Source organism: Primulina eburnea, chromosome 17 (genome assembly GCF_022965805.1).
Source record: "Primulina eburnea isolate SZY01 chromosome 17, ASM2296580v1, whole genome shotgun sequence".
Classification (NCBI taxonomy): Eukaryota; Viridiplantae; Streptophyta; class Magnoliopsida; order Lamiales; family Gesneriaceae; genus Primulina; species Primulina eburnea.
In genome coordinates, this window is record NC_133117.1 from 2,949,609 (window position 1) to 2,968,423 (window position 18,815).

At 36.4% G+C, this 18,815-nt stretch overlaps 2 protein-coding genes across 2 annotated transcripts; one reads left to right on the top strand and one right to left on the bottom strand.

Moving 5' to 3' along the window:
* Window positions 1-229: 229 nt before the first annotated feature.
* LOC140818857 (protein NRT1/ PTR FAMILY 6.2-like) lies at window positions 230-3,099 on the top strand. The gene is made up of 5 exons (XM_073178921.1): window positions 230-446; window positions 887-1,104; window positions 1,207-1,754; window positions 1,939-2,279; window positions 2,515-3,099. The coding sequence occupies exons 1-5, from the start codon at window positions 350-352 to the stop codon at window positions 2,994-2,996; spliced, it is 1,686 nt and encodes a 561-aa protein (XP_073035022.1). The 5' UTR covers window positions 230-349; the 3' UTR covers window positions 2,997-3,099.
* A 2,254-nt stretch (window positions 3,100-5,353) lies between these two features.
* Window positions 5,354-6,855, bottom strand: LOC140818354 (probable sugar phosphate/phosphate translocator At5g25400). Its single transcript, XM_073178287.1, has one exon. The coding sequence runs from the start codon at window positions 6,750-6,752 to the stop codon at window positions 5,697-5,699; it is 1,056 nt and encodes a 351-aa protein (XP_073034388.1). The 5' UTR covers window positions 6,753-6,855; the 3' UTR covers window positions 5,354-5,696.
* Window positions 6,856-18,815: the final 11,960 nt, after the last annotated feature.

The following is an 18,815-nucleotide window of genomic DNA, read 5'->3' on the forward strand; positions in this document are numbered from 1 at the left end:
TCGTAAATATATGGAAAATATGTTCGGTTTTACTTTTCAAATATTAAAAAACGTTGGTCGCTATTTCCCATTTTGTTACGTATTATATGATTGAGTGTACTTAATATCTGATTAATATGTAATATTTTAATTAAATTATTATGAAAATACATAATTTTTGGTGGAATATCCATATTAATTTTTAACTATATTACGTAATAATCCACTACACTGAGGTTGGACAGTATGATTTCCTGGCTCCTCGGAAACTGCTTTTATTTGTTACGCGAGAGAGGAAAGGATCAACGAAAATCCAAGTTTTTCCATTATTATTGGGAACATAAACTTGGAAGAGCGAGTAAACACTAAAATGGTGCAGTCTTCTTCTGATGATGCTGTGGATTACAATGGTGATCCTGCTGACAGATCCACCACCGGTGGTTGGGTTTCTGCGGCATCGATCCTTGGTCGCTCCACTCGTTCACTCTTTACGTTGTTTCATGTTTTGTTGAATTTTCATGAAAAGTGGCAATTTTTTCACATGGTTTTTTTTTTTGTTTATGGGTATTTTTGTTGATGCATGTACGTAAATTATTGTTCGTAAGGGAGATCCGGAAAGAGGGAAGAAGAGGGTGGTTTTGCTATTGAAATATATCCATCAGATGATTTTTATAGTCTCCACGATTTGAGAATTATTAAGGGAAAATAGTTGTGATGTGATATTTGTGAAAATTTGAGGCTTTTTTTCTGTATTGCATGAGAATTTCATGCATGGAATGGTTGGTTTACTCATTGAACAAAAAGATCCATTTCTTGAAAATCTCGAAAATATGATTTTAAATCTGATGAAGTTTGATGAAATTCGAATAACTAGCAGATGAGGAAATTCAGTTCTTGTTTTGTGTAGTGGTCGAGCTCTGCGAAAGGCTATCGTCGATGGCAATCGGGGTTAACCTTGTGACTTATATCCACGGCACGATGCATCTACCTAGTGCCACTGCGTCAACCATAGTCACAAATTGGGGTGGTTTTTCTTTCCTCTTAAGCATATTCGGAGGCATAATTGCAGACACCTTCTTAGGAAGATATTGGACTATTGCAATATTTGCAAATATTCATGCATTGGTAAGTGAAAGGCTGGTTAATTTAATCTAGTTAGCTACCAAATCAAATATATGCTTATATCAGATTAAGTTTTCTTATTTCTTGCTGTCTTGACGTCTATAGGGGTCCGGCCTGTTAGCAATTTCAACAGTTCTGCCCCACTTACGCCCACCTCCATGTAATATTTCTTTGTCAAACGATTGCAAAGAAGCTAATGGTCTGCAAATGGCAGTTTTCTACATAGCTGCATACACTGTCGCGTTGGGACTAGGTGGTATCAAATGCAGCGTTTCAGGTTTCGGGGCGGATCAGTTTGACCAAAAAGATGAGAAGGAGAAAGCTCAAATGGTACACTTTTTCAATAGGTTCTACTTTTTCATCAGTTTTGGGACACTCCTCGCAGTTACGGTGTTTGTTTATATACAAGACAAAGTGGCTCGAGTATGGGGTTATGGAAGTATCACGGTTTTGATGTGGCTTGCAGTTGTCATTTTTCTATCAGGAACTCGAAGATATCGTTATAAAAAATGTGTTGGGAGCCCTGTTGTTCAAACTCTGCAAGTCTTGGTAGCTGCTATAAGAAAAAGAAACCTGATATTTCCCTCGAACGTCCAACAATTGTACCATACTCATTCCGAGGACTCAAGATATTCTCAAAATGGTCGTTTCAGGTATATTTTGAGAAAAAGATCTTGGCAGTTTTCTCTGCTTTATTTTATTTTGTTTTCTTAGGAGAACATTTTTAAGAAAACGTTCTTTGTAACAGAAAATGGTAAAATTTTGTAGCCTTACTCTGTTTGTCTGTTTTTTGGAGCTAAATATCCATGTTGACATATTAACTTTTTGAACTTGTAGTTTCTTGGATAAGGCATCCATCATAGACGAAGCTGACACTGCAAATGTCGAATCCGGTGTTCAAAATTCATGGAGACTGTGCTCGGTCGCAAAGGTGGAGGAAATTAAAATGATGAGTCGGCTGCTACCAATTTGGGCAACAACGATTATGCTTTGGACCGTACATGCACAGATGATCACTTATTCTGTGCTACAAGCTGCCACATTGAAAAGGTCAATCGGTTCATTTCAGATCCCACCAGGCTCATTCAATGCCTTCTTCATTGGAGCCATACTGCTGTCCCTCGGAATTTATGATCGTTTGGTCATCCATCTGTTCAAAAAAGAGTCAGGCAACAAGGGTATAAGAACTAAATTCTCCCTTTTTGAGTTTTTACTCAATACTTGGAAACTACCCCAATGGTTCATGTTATTGAAGTATGCATTCGAAATTCGCAAAACCAACCAACATTAATGAAAGAGGCACTAGAATATGATTGTATTGCATCTCTTTGCATTCAAGATAGTCTGTAGAATATTACTTTATGACCACATCAAACATATCCTTTTTCTTGATATTATCTTGAAATTTCTCAGGTCTGACAAATCTCCAAAAAATCGGTCTAGGCCTCTTTTTTTCCGTTCTAGCAATGGGGGTGGCTGCAATAGTCGAGATTCGAAGATTGAAGGTCGCAAAATCCACAGGTGGCGCCGTTTTAACCCTGCCGATGAGTGGGTTCTTCTTGGTACCTCAGTTTGCTCTAGCTGGGGTTGCAGAAGGATTCGTGTACACAGGGCAGCTCGACTTTTTCTTGTCAGAGTCACCAAAAGGGATGAAAGCAATTAGCACGAGCCTGTTTCTGACTACCATCGCATTTGGGTTTTTCGTGAGCACTGCATTGGTTTCAATCACAAGGGATGTGACCAAAGGTAAGCATAATTGGCTTCCGGCAGATGTTAACAATGGTAGATTGGATCTTTTTTATGGGTTCATAGCATTGCTTTGTGCTATCAATCTTGTGCTCTTCATCTGTTGTGCTAGATGGTTTATTAGGAAGAAAGCGCTGACTTCGAATTAAGTGATCTGCATAAGGACTTATCATTTTTCAGATGGATCAGTCTCTTAATATTGAAGAGTCATCTGCCAAAACTACACTATGACATAATGGATAAAGATTTGTGGTTAGATCTCTTCTCAACTATAAAGGGATATTCATATTTACTACATATAGAGACAAGATTGTGTGTGCACTTCATAGAAATTATGTTTCTGTCTTGTTTTTGGGTTCACTTCTTGTTTCTGTTTATTGTGTCAACACCGCCACAGGTAGACATGGAAATAAATATACATTTATTTATATCTTCGAATGACGTAGTTTGTTGATATATTTATTCTATTTTTATTTTGAACACTACAACTAAAAATTGGGTCTCTTCCTCCTTTCATATTTAGCATTGTAAAAATTTGAACATATCACAATATATATTTCAAATATATATATCATTAATTTTCATATACAAAAGTTCATAAATATCATTCCAGAGCACTATTTATTCAAGGCAAAAGGTGATAAATTGTGTTCACATGAATTTCTAAAGTTCTTTTATTAAATCATTTAAATCTAAATTTAAAATAAGTTTTTTCAAAATAAAAATTTAAAGTGAAATATAAATAAATCATATCTTAGATTGGAGGAAACAAATTACTGGAGAAAAGATTAGAAGAAAAAAGTTGCAAAATAAAATGTTGTGAAGTGACAGTGTTTGTGGAGTTGTGTTTACCAAAGTTAAAATCCTAATAGAAAAAAATATATATATACACCTGCCAATCTTTCATGTTCAGGGCGAAGAGCTCTCGGAGTAGGATAGAATTAGGCGTAATATGGCTGCCAAAATTTCAAATCCTGAGCCAGCCAGACCCATCACAGTAAGACCTGTATTCTAAAAAAATTAACCTGGATTCCATGAAAGCATATTTCCTTTTGGTGCTATCAACTTTACAAAGTTACTCATTGTAGGTTAGTCTATCACATTATTCAGCTATGTCTTGTATATCCAACCATTTATACAAAAGGTAGGAACAAGTTCGTTTTGCAATTCGATAGTCGTGATCTAACACTAAAATGAGACCTTTTGAGAAAGCTGATCCAGTTGAACCTCATGATCCTAAAAACATTCAATGCATCTCAAAAAAAACAGTCTAATGTACTTTGGTGGGCAAATGCAGAGACATTCTGCAGGTAACAAAGTTTACAGACATTGAGAAATATAAAGACATTGCATATGTTGAATGCCAGCCAGTTGAAGCATAAAGTTCACACATCAAAATATACTGCATAATCACCACAGACTGGTTTTACTGAAATTCGACAAGCATGCAAGAAAAACCTCAACAAGAACTCTATCTCGCTGCGAGGTCGATAACACGAGAGGCATAACAGTTACCAAATAAGACTAATTCTAAAAAATCGAGAATTTTTTGAGATCGTTGACAAGTACAAATGTCAACCATAAAGCTTGTATCGTATTCCAAATCAAGCCACAGAAAGTAAAGGTGCCACATCCAAGACGCAACTACAACTCCTCACTCCATTTCAGCAAAACATTGTCATCCCTGAAAACCTAGCCAGGTTAGATATCGAATCCTAAAATTCAAGATCAAATTGGATTTATATGGATGAAGGAGCAAAATCCAGATTTTAATACAACATCATATGAATATATAGCAATAAACGTTCAGTGAAAAGTGGAAGAAGGAAGATGATAGGAGTTATTTCGACTTCAAGAAGAGCATTTGCACGCAAAAGCAATAAATAAAGAGACAATGCAGACACTTCTTCATATGGTAACATGACATATGAACAGCGCTTCTGATAATTAGTGCTTCAAATAAACACCAAAAGAAGTTAATAATCAACAATGTTAGCATTGAAAAAGCTCAACTTATTAGGCCAAGAAATTTACAACGATTAGTTTCGTGATTATGTAGTTTTTAACTCATCAACATATCAGATGATTCAAACTTCAAGGACCAATACATTGATAAGATCTAAAATGGATAAGGAAATATTTCATCATAATACATGCATATCATTAGCATGAATATATATGTGTCTGTGTGAAGATTATCAAAGTTAAAAAAATCAATGGAACTGGACACCGTTCATGAGAAAATTCATATATGGTGAAAGATGATACTGCTATTATTTACAAAACGACAATCTCATATGCTACAAAGCAACAAGATACTGCTATTATTTACTAATCGACAATCTCAAGATGTTTACTATATTAAGTAACATTGTCTTCTAATCGATCTAAAGATAAAGCTTATATGTGTGGGCATAATTCAAAACACATAAAATGGAACACACTTGCAAGAATTCGAGGATAGAAATCATTCCATGCATACATGAATTAAGAAAACATCAGATGATGGCGCAAACCATGCTCCGTATGAATATGGATTGATGAGAATATGCTAAAGTGAGTTTCATAATAACAAGGAAAATAAGCATAAACTCAAGTCGTTCCCCCGACACAAAACAAAGTCTGGCAACATGAGCAACCTCGCATCCTCGGTAACACGAAACGACAAAACTATTAAGTTTAACAGAAATAAATACGACAGTCACATAAAAGAAATTCCTAAAACTACATAACCCAAGTAGAACCACCTTAGTAAGCCAGTCATCCACTCATCCTCAAAAACTAGAATCCAATATTCGATTTTGTCCCCATTCACAGCAAAACTTTTTAGAGGTGATCATACCAGCCAATCAATCCTCAGGCACGTCCCTCTTCGAATCACCGCTATTCTCAGTTCCCCTTTCCTCAAGTAACCTTCCAGACTCCTCATCAGTCTGTTGCGCCTTCTTCTGCGCTTCCTTGGCCTTCATGGCCTCCAATTTCGAGTGGTTGTAATATGCAACCCCCAAGAAAGCCAATCCATAACCAAACAAATTTATGGGAGTCACTGTATCCTTAATCACCGACCAAGAGAAAGCGATCAAGAGCCAATCCTTCACCACACCGGCCACATTCATGGTCAAAGCAGATGTCTTTCCAACAAGCAAGAATACAGCAAGATTCAGGGCAAAAGCACAGAACGAATTAGACGCGAAAATGGCATAATCAAAACGGAAGCTCGAATTCTCCTTCAAAGACGGGAACTCAACAAGAACCCATGGAATAAACAAGAAGGCCAAGCAACACGGCGCCACATAATAAAGAGAAGTAATGGGATTAAGAGTGATCCCTTTAGAAGTAAGCAAGATCTGAATCATAACAAGCCTAGTAGCTTCAAAAGCAACAGCACCCAATTGAAGCATAACCCCCCAAGAATCAAACTTGGCCTCACCAAAAGCAGCAATCGCCACCCCAACCGAGATCGAAACCATATTCGCCATCGTCTCCGACTTAAAGCCCTCCTTCTTAAACATAACACCGATCGAATACACAGCCACAGGCATCAGCGCCTTGAGCATTTGAATAAACGACACAGATAAATAAATATACGCAGAATTCGAAAGCCAGAGTGAAAGAGAGTACAATAGGCCAATCGGGACCACAGATCTGAGGTAAAGATCCCAAGACATGGTGACTGGCTCCACCGCCTTGAAAACTCGGACGAGTAAGTACGCGAGAGAAGAGCAGAAGGACATGTGAATCATCGTGAGCGAGATGGGGTAAGGCCAATTGTACATCTTTCGATCCAGAATGTACTTGTTGTACACGATGACAGTGAAAGAGAGGAAGATCCATATTGCCACATATGTATACGAAAGCACTATCTTCTTCATCACGCCTTCGCTCAAAGCTCCGCCTTTCCCCATTGTCGATTTCTTCTGCAACTCTTTGTCTCTCTGTCAGAAAATTAGTTTGAGTTCGTGAAGAAGAAGACTTCTTAGGAAACGTGATTTAATCAACTTCAAACTAATAGATTTTATTTCCTATTCTATATTTTTTTTTTTGAATCCCTATTCTATATTATTTTATATAATATATTTCACCAACACATTTATTTTATATAATTAACGACAAAAATTAATAAATATATGTATTTGAATAAATAATTAAAATATAAATGTATTATAAATCGTATAATTTATATTAAAAAATTAATTTATAAATTTTGAAAAACTTTTAAAATATAACGTTTCTCATTGATTTTTTTTTTAGTTGTTATCAATATCAAATATCAAAATGTTAAAGACTTCTAAAATTCGTAACTTTGGATTTAACGATACACAACTGACAATAACTCAAAATCATACAAAAATATAGAAAGTGTAAATATTTGTATTTTATAAAACTAATCAGATAGATTTGTGAAAAAAAATAATGATACAATTTTACAATGAAAGACACTGCAAGCTAAAATTTCGAATGTTTTTATATGTAGATAGATATTCATAGCAACGGTCTAATTGAAGCTTCAACGCCCATAAATTTTTGAAGAGAACATCTCATATGACAGTAAACAGATGAGCCATTTTTATTCTGCCTAAAGTGAGGGATGAAAGAAATTATAAACTAATTTTTTTCGAAAAAAAAATGATGTAGTTATTTATATTTTCAAATTCAAATTATATTCGGCCCAAGCTTGTTGATATGAATCGTGTGATTGAACCAATGTATTAGATCATGCGATGAATCGAGACCAAATCTTTGAATGCTATTTATTTTTTCAAGCTATTTATATTTAAATTTGGAATTAAAATTGAATTTATATTTTAATTATCAGTTATCAAATATATCAAATTGTGTTATTCAATAGACACGAGGACTTCGAAAAGGAAACCATTTTATTGTTATTTTCAATCTGAGAATTGTATGGCACATTATGCACTCTTTCATCGTTCTCCATCGTCTTGGGTCGAATGTTTTTATCCTTCATGGATCATGGATGTAGCTCTTGGTGACATTTAATATTAATGTGATATCTTGTTTAAAAAAATAGATTATTTCTAGCTTATATAGATTATTCTATATATGCTATTTTACATTATATTGCATCAAACATCTCTATTTATAAATATGGGCATCTTTAATTTACATTTAAGTAATTTATGCTTTTTTTTGGACTTTGTACTATCCATTCCAATGCACGATAATTATGGAGTCGATGTCTATATAGCTCCAAAAGGTGAAATCGCTCACCTTATGTGTCTCTTACCCCCGGCCCGACATGATTGTGAGAAGAGATAAATCATGATGACTCAACCAACCAGCAGCAGCTAGATCTTATGCTACACCGCGCACAAGGAGCTCCCTCTCATTAGAGAGAATTTAAGTCCCACACTGCTGCAGCTCCCTGTCTAGCTTGGATACACCTGGTTGAACTTGAGGGCCCCTGTACTTTTGCGGGGATGTTGCACACCTTCCCTGTCATGCTAATTTGGCACAAGACTAAAGGTACACGAAGGCAACACAACTCAGGCCACGATCGAACACGAAGAGATGAAAGAATTGAAGAGTAAACATTCAACACCAACCGGAGTAGCGTTCTTTTCAACAGTAACTGTCGAAGGGTTGAGGGACTGCTTCACCACATCATGGAAGTAAGTATAATTCGGGTAACAGGAGCAAAGTCCGCCCAAACTGAGATCGACAACCTGGGCATTGAAACGTTCCCTTAGTTTTAGAGGTTATAAATAATGACTTAATCTCTAACTATTTTTATATTTATAAAAAATAAATACGACGGGGAATATAAAAAAATTGTATATTACTATCTACCGTAATGTTTTTGTACGAAGCCTTTATATAAGAGGCAAATAAAAAAGAAGGCAAAAGCGTGAATAGAAACACAACTTTAAGTCTAAGCCAACCAACATTAACTAACAAGCATCAGCTAATCACAAACACCGCCATGTCAAAACAAAAACATGCACTCCTCATGGTATATATATACCAATATACTGATATGAACATATGATTGGAAAGTTTTAAACGTTCATATATTGATTTTCAAGCTGACATTTTTTAAAAAAGGTTTCCCAGTGATGTGAAACCTCTTTATATGAGTTCGAATTCCTTGACCCAGTCGGGATAGTAGATCGAGATATATGCATGAGTAGAAACCCGAGGGAGATGACCACAAACACCGACCATCATTGCATACAGCATGTCCTCACAATAATTTAGTGAGACATATGCTCCACATGAGAATCAATCTTACATTGACGAGAGATATCTCCTCACATCACCCCAAGACTTTACCAACTCGCTTATGTCCTGACGTGATTCTCAAGATGATATAAAGACACATAAAACATATTTTGACTATCATAACATGAAATTAGTATACATATGAGATGGTAAGTAAAAAAATTCACATAATTATCACTAATGTCTAATTTAATAAACTGATATGCTACATAAATTTATTAAATTATAAAAAAAAATGATATATATATACTAGATAAATGCACGTGTATTGAGAAATATAGATAATTTGTATATGCGAAAGTATGATAATCTTATTTAAATATGTTTAAATTATTTTTAAAATAAGAATAAATTTAAATAGATAAATAATTAATATTTGGTTACAAATGAAATCATCACATTTTCTTGTCTTTTATTTGAAGACCTCCTGAAATCTTTTTGTACCCGTCGTTTTTTTTCCTCTTAGCTCTTTTTTGTACTCGACAATTGATTCGTCATCTCGAATATCTATTTCATCTTTGTCTTCATGGATCTTCATGTTTTTGTTGATGTTTAATTCATTTGATCTTTTCTATATTTGGTGGAACATTGCTTCATTTAGTTGTCTTGATATGCATAGACTCTAGATATTCAAATGTCAACCCCAAATTTGAGCTGAATTTACAGAAGAGTACCATAGTTGCAGAATCGGATGCTAAAGATGACATACCTAACATTTAAATTCAAGGAATTCGACGGATTCGCCAATATCGTGAATGCAAAAGAAGATCTGCGTAAGTTCCCTTACCGCAAATAAATAATTTTTTAGTTGAATATAAATGTCATATTTATCTGCATAACAATAATGAAATGTGTACAGATGTGTTTGGTGTACTAAATAAAGGCATGTCATTAAGCAATTTCACCAGACCAGATAAAACAGAGGGTTAAATGAGACAAGTTATGCTTCTCAACATGAGGTAAATTAAAATAAAAAATTCCATATACGGACATTCATATCTTAAAATTTGTAACATATAAATTATTTTGTTTAGAATGAAAACTATTTATGTCACTATGTGGGACGACTTGGCAATAATTAAGGGCAACTGATGAAACGCATTAAGTCTGAACATCCTATTGTTGTATTTTCCAATCTAACCATGCAGATTTTTATCAGTATGTTATAAAACAAATATTCTTTCTTCTTTCCCTAAATGTTTTTTTAGCAAAAATGACTAATGTTTGTGTAAATCGAAATAATGAAAGAGATGTACAATAGTTACAAATTACATCGACAATTGCAATGATTCTTAACCCACTATGTGACACCGCCAGAGTAATACAAACATAGTACATATTTTAGGATTTCTAACTCTTCGAATTTGTGAGTTATACATTTCATTGCATAAAATTGTATGAACTTACTAATTTGGTAACACAAAAAAAAAAATCTAGCATGACAACGTTTTTTTTTTAATATATAAAACAATGTTAGAAACTAGATAAAAAGAGTAGACATTTTGTTTATTCTAATATATGAATACTTAAAAACTATTATTTATAATAAATTTATAGGTTGGATGCAGGCCAAAAACAAGATAAGTTAAATGAACTTTGGGTTACGAAAGCAATTACAGATGCTAGACAAGTGACATTAAATGATGTAACAAAAAACCGAGCTGTGTTGACGGAGGTACTGCATTTACTATTTATTGAATCTTAATGGTTTTAGTTTCTAAAATGATAAAAAAAACAAAAACAAAATAATTTTCCAATGCTAAAAATTAAAATTTTAACAACTAACATTCAAAGTAGACCAAGATTCGAAACGCTTCTTATTTGTACACAGATTAACTACTATTTGGTACGGAGCAAGATAAAGGAAATCGAAAACAAAACTACTCCATGGTATGAAGCATGTGATCATGGTTTTCAAGCTGCTACAAAAACAAACAACAAAGCAAGTTAACCCAACAGAGTTGCCCGCTGCCCGCATTGGTTCCCAAATATTTGGTAAAGACGCCAAAAGAATAAGTGCACGAATCTCATCATCAAAATTAATTTCAACCGATGTTAGTTGAGAAACAATCGTGTTGAATTCATTGATGTGTTTAGCCACCGAAGCACCTTCTCCCATCTTTAAGTTGAATAACTTCTTCATGAGATGCACTTTGTTGTTAGCTGATGTCTTCTCGTACATGTCCGATAAAATTGTTGGAGTAGGTGCCCGTCGAGCCAAGTGTTGGCCGAGTGTTCACAATGAAACTCTATGTATAAGCAATCTTTATTTTAGTAATATTTGAAATTATTATTTTGGCACATCTTTATCTGTATACCCATGCTAGTTGCATAGATAAAGCCCTTGAATATACAAATAGTAGAAAGAATATGAGATGCTCATATGATGAGTATCATGAAACTCATATTTGTAATACTGTATATTCTAAACGGTTCCTAGTCGATTCAGCCGCCACTAAGAAGGATATAGGCCGCTCGAGTTAGAGACTAGTATCTGCGATGTGACTACCATGTTTCATTGGTAGGGGACATTGTGATGTCCGAACATGCAGATAGGTGCTCCTTGTAGAGTGCACTGAACAACCCTCCATAAAAGGACTTTCCAAGTGGTTCTCACTTATCGAGTGGAAAAGTCCTGGTTTATGGTGGTACAGAATTAGTCCTTATGACCCGGGACAACATTGAGACTCTATGTGCTAGAATTACACTTTGACTTGTTTACCGACTCTCATGGGGTCATCAGGTGGCAAGGTTGGGTGTTCTGTCGAAACACATAGGAGTCGATGCATTGTAGTCGGGGATTCACCGCTTACCTTCGGGTATGGATATCCTATGTGTTATCATGTGTATGTAGGTTGAAATCTCTGGCCAGAGTATGGTTGTAATTATGAAAGGGGTTTCATAGATTACACCATTGATGCAACTACAACATGACACATAGTATCGATTCATGGACAACTCTCGATAAACCAATGGTTGTCGAATCGATCGGGATATATGAGTTGAAGGGACCGTACTGTACGCTAACCATAATTGAATGGTTCTTGCAGGCACTATCATTTGATACCTAGGGAATCATGTAAGCGATGCTGCTAGGCGTTTAACATGATTGGTTGGGTACTATCAGACTTGAGTTCTGACGTTCTTGTTATCAAGGTGTTGATAAGTAAGAATGGAGCAATTGGGGTATGCTCATATAAGGACATGTTTAGTCCGAATCACATGGAGATGTGAAGCCACGGCTAGTCGTATCAATGAACCATTGAGGGCCACACAAGTGCTAGCTTTCTAGATCCCGTTGAGAAGTAAAATAGTTCAATGTGTTGAACGGCTTATAAAGGAGTTTATAAGCATAAAGAAAATTAGAAGTATGACTTCTATAAAGGAGAAAATAGTTCAATGTGTTGAACGACTTATAAATGAGTTTATAAGTGCAAAAAAAAATAGAAGTATGACTTCTATGAGAGAAATGTAAATTTTGATTTATGGAAGTGTTCCTAAAATTAAAATTTGGCCAAGTGAATAATGTATTTGAAAATTGTGATTTTCATAAACATTATTATGGATTAAATTAAATTAATTCAAGTGTTGAATTAATTAGACACTAGTGGACCTAGTAGAGTCCAAATAATTAAATTAATTCAAGTGTTGAATTAATTAAATAATATTGAGTCTTGTAGAGCTCAATTAAAATAATTATTTAACTAGTGGGACTTGGGTAAATTCAAGTAATGTTTAAATAGTCTCAAATATGTTTGAGATAATTAAATTTAGTCCAAAGTTTTTAATTTGATTAAAAACTATATTATATGCATGCATGGGAGGTGAAGGGTTGGAGATTACTTTTTATTAAAATAATGCAAGGCATGCACCTTTTGCTTTTTGCTTTTCTCACAACCAAGACAAGAAAATTAACTCATTCTCCTTCCCCTCCAACATGAGATGGCCGAAACTCTCTTGAGAATTCTCCCTCATTTTTCTCTCTTTTGTTCTTCAAATTGTTGGAGAATAAAATACTTCTTTTCATTGAAAAATCTTCTTGTTTTTCTAGTGCAAAACAAGAAGGGATTTACCTAGTTGGTGGTGGGCTTAATTTTGGAGTAAGGAGGAGGCTTGAAGATCTTCATCCATTCAAGAGCTTTGTTGTTTAACAACAAAGTTGGAGCTACAATCAATCTTTTAAAGATTGATAGGTAAAAAATTCTAAAACACCCTATGAATGTGTTTTTATTGTAAATATTGCACAATACTATGGTGGCCGAAAAATAAATAAAAAAAAAATTTTGTGTTGCCGGAATCCGGCGACGGAGCTCCGGCGACGGCGATGACGACTAGGTTTTCCAAAAGTGTTTTGGACAATCTTAGTGTCATGGGCCTTGTGTTGTTGGGCCATTAGATGGTCAACATATTTTGTGAAATTTAAATGGGCCAAAGTATTTTTGGTGAAAAATGAGTTTTGGGCCCTTAAGTTTAAATTTACAATTGTTGCATATATTTTCTCATAAAATAAATAATTGAAGTGTGACTTTAATTATTTATAGTAAATTGTGATTTACAAGAAATTCGATTATAAATAAATTAATTTGAAAGTACACAAAGGTGTTTGTATACTTTGTTAATTTAATTTATAATTGTGGCGGTTAGTGATTGGATCAAGATATATAATATTGGATCAATTAATTATAGTGATAATTAATTGATGGTGTATGATATGTGATATTGTGCATGAAGGATGATCAAAAGCCCAAGCCCAATTTGCTAGGTGTATGCTAGTATATTTGATGTTGAATGATTGTAATAATTATCAATTTATAAAGTGGGCTTGGTTTATGGCCCGTTCCCACCCCATGAGATGTATCCCTATGTGCCATGGATATTTATTTGTAAATATTAGAATAGTGGATGATCAAGATTGGAAGATGGTGGCCATGATGATTATGAAGATCGAAGACATGTAAATATTGGAAGCAAATGTAATAGTTGCATTGCATCCCGTGCATTTACCCTAGGATTGGACCTAGGCCCGTGTTTAGCTCACACGGGCCATTAGTTTTGGGGCGATTGATCATCCTTGTATTGTTTTTCTATTTATAATATATGCATGATATGTTATAAATAATGAGTATGTGCGTTGTTATTATTATAATAACAAAGTTGCATGAATCCGGCAAACATACGATCAAACATGGCGAGCTTTTAAAATAAAATTAATGATGAGACCTTTCAAAATTAAAAACCCTCATTTTGAATAAGATTCAAAATTAATATCAAGTCCGAAAAGGAGAATTATAAAATTGTTTATAATTTCCTTGTCTTCCATCGACAATGGGTGCATGTTGAACGCTACCCGTACTCGGGGCTCGGCTCATATTATTGGGGGAGCCTTGGGTACCGGAAAGCTGTGACATCCATTGACATAGTGATGTGAACTACGTGGAACTCCCATGATTTCGGCTCATATTATTGAGGGAACTGATGGCGACCGTCCATTAAGGTTCAATATCATGGGTTAGGCTTGACACGTAAAGATGAACGACGTCATATTATTGGGTCCTAATCAAACGTGAGACAAAAGTATACGTAGAGGGTTGCATGGCGATGCAATTGGAAACTACCTTTTAGGAATTGTGATTGGCCGATATTATTCGGGATCACAATTCGCTAATTGGACCTTACGTACCTACTGAGGAAAGGAGTTTCCCGTTTTCACTAGAGGGTAGTGAAAGATGTCAAAACAGTGGGAGCAAATATTTATGAAGTAAAAGTCCAAACTTCATATCTTACTAAATATTTAAATAGTCATCAACATTTATCTGTTTTTACTTTTCAGTACAAATCGACAATGTCTTCGATGCGCAATTCGATATCTGTAATACTCGACAAACACATATTAACTGGACCTAATTACCTCACTTGGCTAAGAAATTTGAAAATAGTCTTGAATTCGGAAAGGGTAACATATACACTGACTCAGTCGCCCCCTGTTGAGGCTCCGACTGACTGCACTCCTGAGGAATTGCATGCTTACAAGGAATGGTGTGACCATGACTTGATAGCCAGGTGTTATATGCTGACTTCTATGAATGATGAGCTGCAGAGGCGTTTTGAGGGTGCAAAGAGTGCTGCTGACATTCATTTGCACCTCAAGGAGCTCTTTGGAGAGCAAACGCGTCCTCTCAGGCATGCTACCGTCAAGGAGCTGATCACTTTACGCATGCGAGATGGGGCCTCGGTCCATGAGCATGGCCTAAAGGTGATCGGGCTCGTGGACAAGCTCGTTGGCATGGATCTGATCTTGCTTTCGGAGTTGACCACCGACGTGTTGCTGTTATCGCTGCCTAGCTCATTTGATCCTTTTGTGGTGAACTTCAACATGAACAAGATGGAACCGACCCTTGAGGAGTTGGTAAACATGCTTGTTACGTTTGAATCCACCATCAAGAAAGAGAAGTTGGTTCTTTATGTGGGTTCTTCATCTAGTACGAAGATTGATCCACATGGGAAGGGAAAGAAGAGTTCTTTCCAACGTCCCGAGAAGAACGTGCCCTTGTTGAGGCAATCTCCGAATCCCGTTGTGGCAGCCACACCAGTTAGGGCTGACAAGACTAGTGATGTTTGTCATCACTGCAAGAAGCCTGGACATTGGAGGCGAAATTGCAAGGAATATCTGGCCCAGAAGTGTTCTGAAAACGGTATGTTCTAAATTTAAGTAAACGTTTCAATTAACTCTACTTCTTGGGTATTGGATACCGGTTGTAACTCACATCTCTGTAATGGGTTACAGGTGATGGGAAGAAGTAGAATGCTTAAGGAAGGTGTGACCTTCTAGAGGATGGGCAATGGAGCAAGAGTTGCTGCCAAGGCTATTGAAGATGTTTACTTATTATTGAACAATAGTTTAAGTTAATTTTATGAGATGTTTTGTTTGTACCTAATTTTGTAAAAACATTGTTTCCATTTCTATGCTGATAAAAATGGATATTCTTGTTTATTTTGCAAAGGTGTTTGCAACATTTACATGAATGAATGTTTGATTGGTACTTGAGAACTTGAAAACGATCTCTATAACTTAAAATTGAAAGATATTCCATTAAATGTCCATACAAAGGCAGACACCATATGAGATATAGATGTGTAAGTCTCCCAAATATTCCTATCTTAAAATATGGGGAGCCCTGCTTATTTGAAGCAGGTAGTGGGAGATAAATTGCATAGTTGATCCATTTTATGGTACTTTGTGGAATATCCAAGGAATTAAGTTGGATATTTTTTCTATCATCCCCAAGAAACAAAAGTGTTTGTTTCTAGGAATGCAACCTTTTAGGAAAGGGAATTTCTATTGGATAGAAAATGAGAGATGATAGAACTCGAAGAGGTTCGAGAAACACCCACAATTATAGAACCCACACCTGAAGAGCCAAGTGAGGAGATACAAGCTCCTAAAAGATCCGAGAAAGTCTCAAGACCACCTATGAGGTATGGTCAGCTTTTTGAAGAGGGCCATGATGAGCCTAACCATGGATGTGATCCAAGGACCTTCAAGGAAGCATTATCTGATGCCGATTCATCCAAGTGGCTTGATGCAATGGAATCTGAGTTGAATTCCATGCATTCGAACCAAGTGTAGGATCTTGTGGATCCACCTGAGGGAACTGTTCCCACAGGGACTTGGGGCGGATGGGAAGGTATTGACCTTCAAGGCGCGATTGGTGGCAAAAGGATGTACTCAAAGACAAGGATTTGACATTGAGGAAACCTTTTCCCAGTCGCAATGTTCAAGTCCATAAGGATTTTGCTAGCCATAGCTGCATGGTATGACTATGAGATATGGCAGATGGATGTTAAGACAGTCTTTCTTAATGGGGATTTTAAGAAAGTGATTTACATGTCTCAACCTGAAGGGTTTACATCTATCGGAAGTGAGCATATGGTATGCAAACTTCAGAGATCTATTTATGATCTGAAGCAGGCATCAAGGAGTTGGAACCTTAGATTCGATAGTACAATCAAAGAGTTTGATTTACTAAGAATCATGAGGGACCCTGTGTGTATAAGAAGGTCAGTGGGAGTGTTGTGACATTCCTGGTGCTTTATGTTGATAACATTCTACTCATTGGGAATGATGTAGGAATGTTGCAATCAACTAAGATATGGTTAGCGAGTAAGTTCTCGATGCAGGACTTGGGTGAAGCATCTTTTGTATTGGGATGCAGATCTATAGAGATAGATCGAAAAGATGGCTTGGTCTCACCCATTCCACATACATTGATACCATCGTGAAGCGGTTCTCGATGGATGAGTCCATGAGAGGACATCTACCAGTGTGTCATGGCGTGTCCCTATCCAAGTCTGTCTCCCAAGACAGATGCAGAGATAGTGGCGATGACACGCATTCCGTATGCTTCGGAAATTGGTAATATCATGTATGGGATGATATCTACACATCCTGACGTGGCGTTTGCACTATGTGTAGTGAAAGGATATCAATCGAACCCTGGTCTTCCACACCTGAAAGCTGTGAAAGACATCCTCAAGTAGTTGAGAAGGACCAATAAGTTGTTCTTGGTCTATGGGGGTAGAGAACTGAAATTGGAAGGCTATACCGACACTAGCTTCCAAAGCGATATCGATAACTCGAAGTCAACCTCTAGTTTTGTATTCATGCTCAACGGTGCTGCTGTCTCTTGGAAGAGTTCCAAGCAAGACAATATTACGGATTCCAGCACAGAGGCCGAATACATTGCTGCATCAGATGCAGCAAGAGAGGCTGTTTGGATAAGGAATTTCGTCTAAGATTTGGACGTCAATCCTAATGGAGTTGCTCCTGTCCCGGTGTTGTGTGACAACACGGGAGCTGTAGCTCAAGCAGAGGAGCCAAGATCTCATCAGAAGTCCAAACATGTATTGAGAAAGTACCACATCCTCGTAGAGATTGTGGAAAGAAGAGAAGTGTCTATTGACAAAGTCGGCTCCGCAGATTATGTTGTTGATCCACTAGCTAAGCCTTTACCTGGACCATTATTCGACATGCATCGCGAATCAATGGGTTTTAAGCATATGGGTAGTTGGCTCTAGTGCAAGTGGGAGATTGTTGGAGTAGGTGCCCGTCGAGCCAAGTGTTGGCCGAGTGTTCACAATGAAACTCTATGTATAAGCAATCTTTATTTTAGTAATATTTGAAATTATTATTTTGGCACATCTTTATCTGTATACCCATGCTAGTTGCATAGATAAAGCTCTTGAATATACAAATAGTAGAAAGAATATGAGATGCTCATATGATGAGTATCATGAAACTCATATTTGTAATACTGTATATTCTAAACGGTTCCTAGTCGATTCAGCCGTCACTAAGAAGGATATAGGCCGCTCGAGTTAGAGACTAGTATCTGCGATGTGACTACCATGTTTCATTGGTAGGGGACATTGTAATGTCCGAACATGCAGATAGGTGCTCCTTGTAGAGTGTACTGAACAACCCTCCATAAAAGGACTTTCCAAGTGGTTCTCACTTATCGAGTGGAAAAGTCCTGGTTTATGGTGGTACAGAATTAGTCCTTATGACCCGGGACAACATTGAGACTCTATGTGCTAGAATTACACTTTGACTTGTTTACCGACTCTCATGGGGTCATCAGGTGGCAAGGTTGGGTGTTCTGTCGAAACACATAGGAGTCGATGCATTGTAGTCGGGGATTCACCGCTTACCTTCGGGTATGGATATC

What these genes read in the sequence shown, in the direction of transcription:
- LOC140818857 (XM_073178921.1), top strand. Translation starts at nt 350, where the DNA reads ATGGTGCAGTCTTCTTCTGATGATGCTGTGGATTACAATGGTGATCCT. An exon ending in TTCTGCGGCATCGATCCTTG is followed by an intron (nt 447 to 886) that starts GTCGCTCCACTC and finishes TGTTTTGTGTAG; the next exon opens with TGGTCGAGCTCTGCGAAAGG. An exon ending in TTGCAAATATTCATGCATTG is followed by an intron (nt 1,105 to 1,206) that starts GTAAGTGAAAGG and finishes TGACGTCTATAG; the next exon opens with GGGTCCGGCCTGTTAGCAAT.
- LOC140818354 (XM_073178287.1), bottom strand. Translation starts at nt 6,752, where the DNA reads ATGGGGAAAGGCGGAGCTTTGAGCGAAGGCGTGATGAAGAAGATAGTG.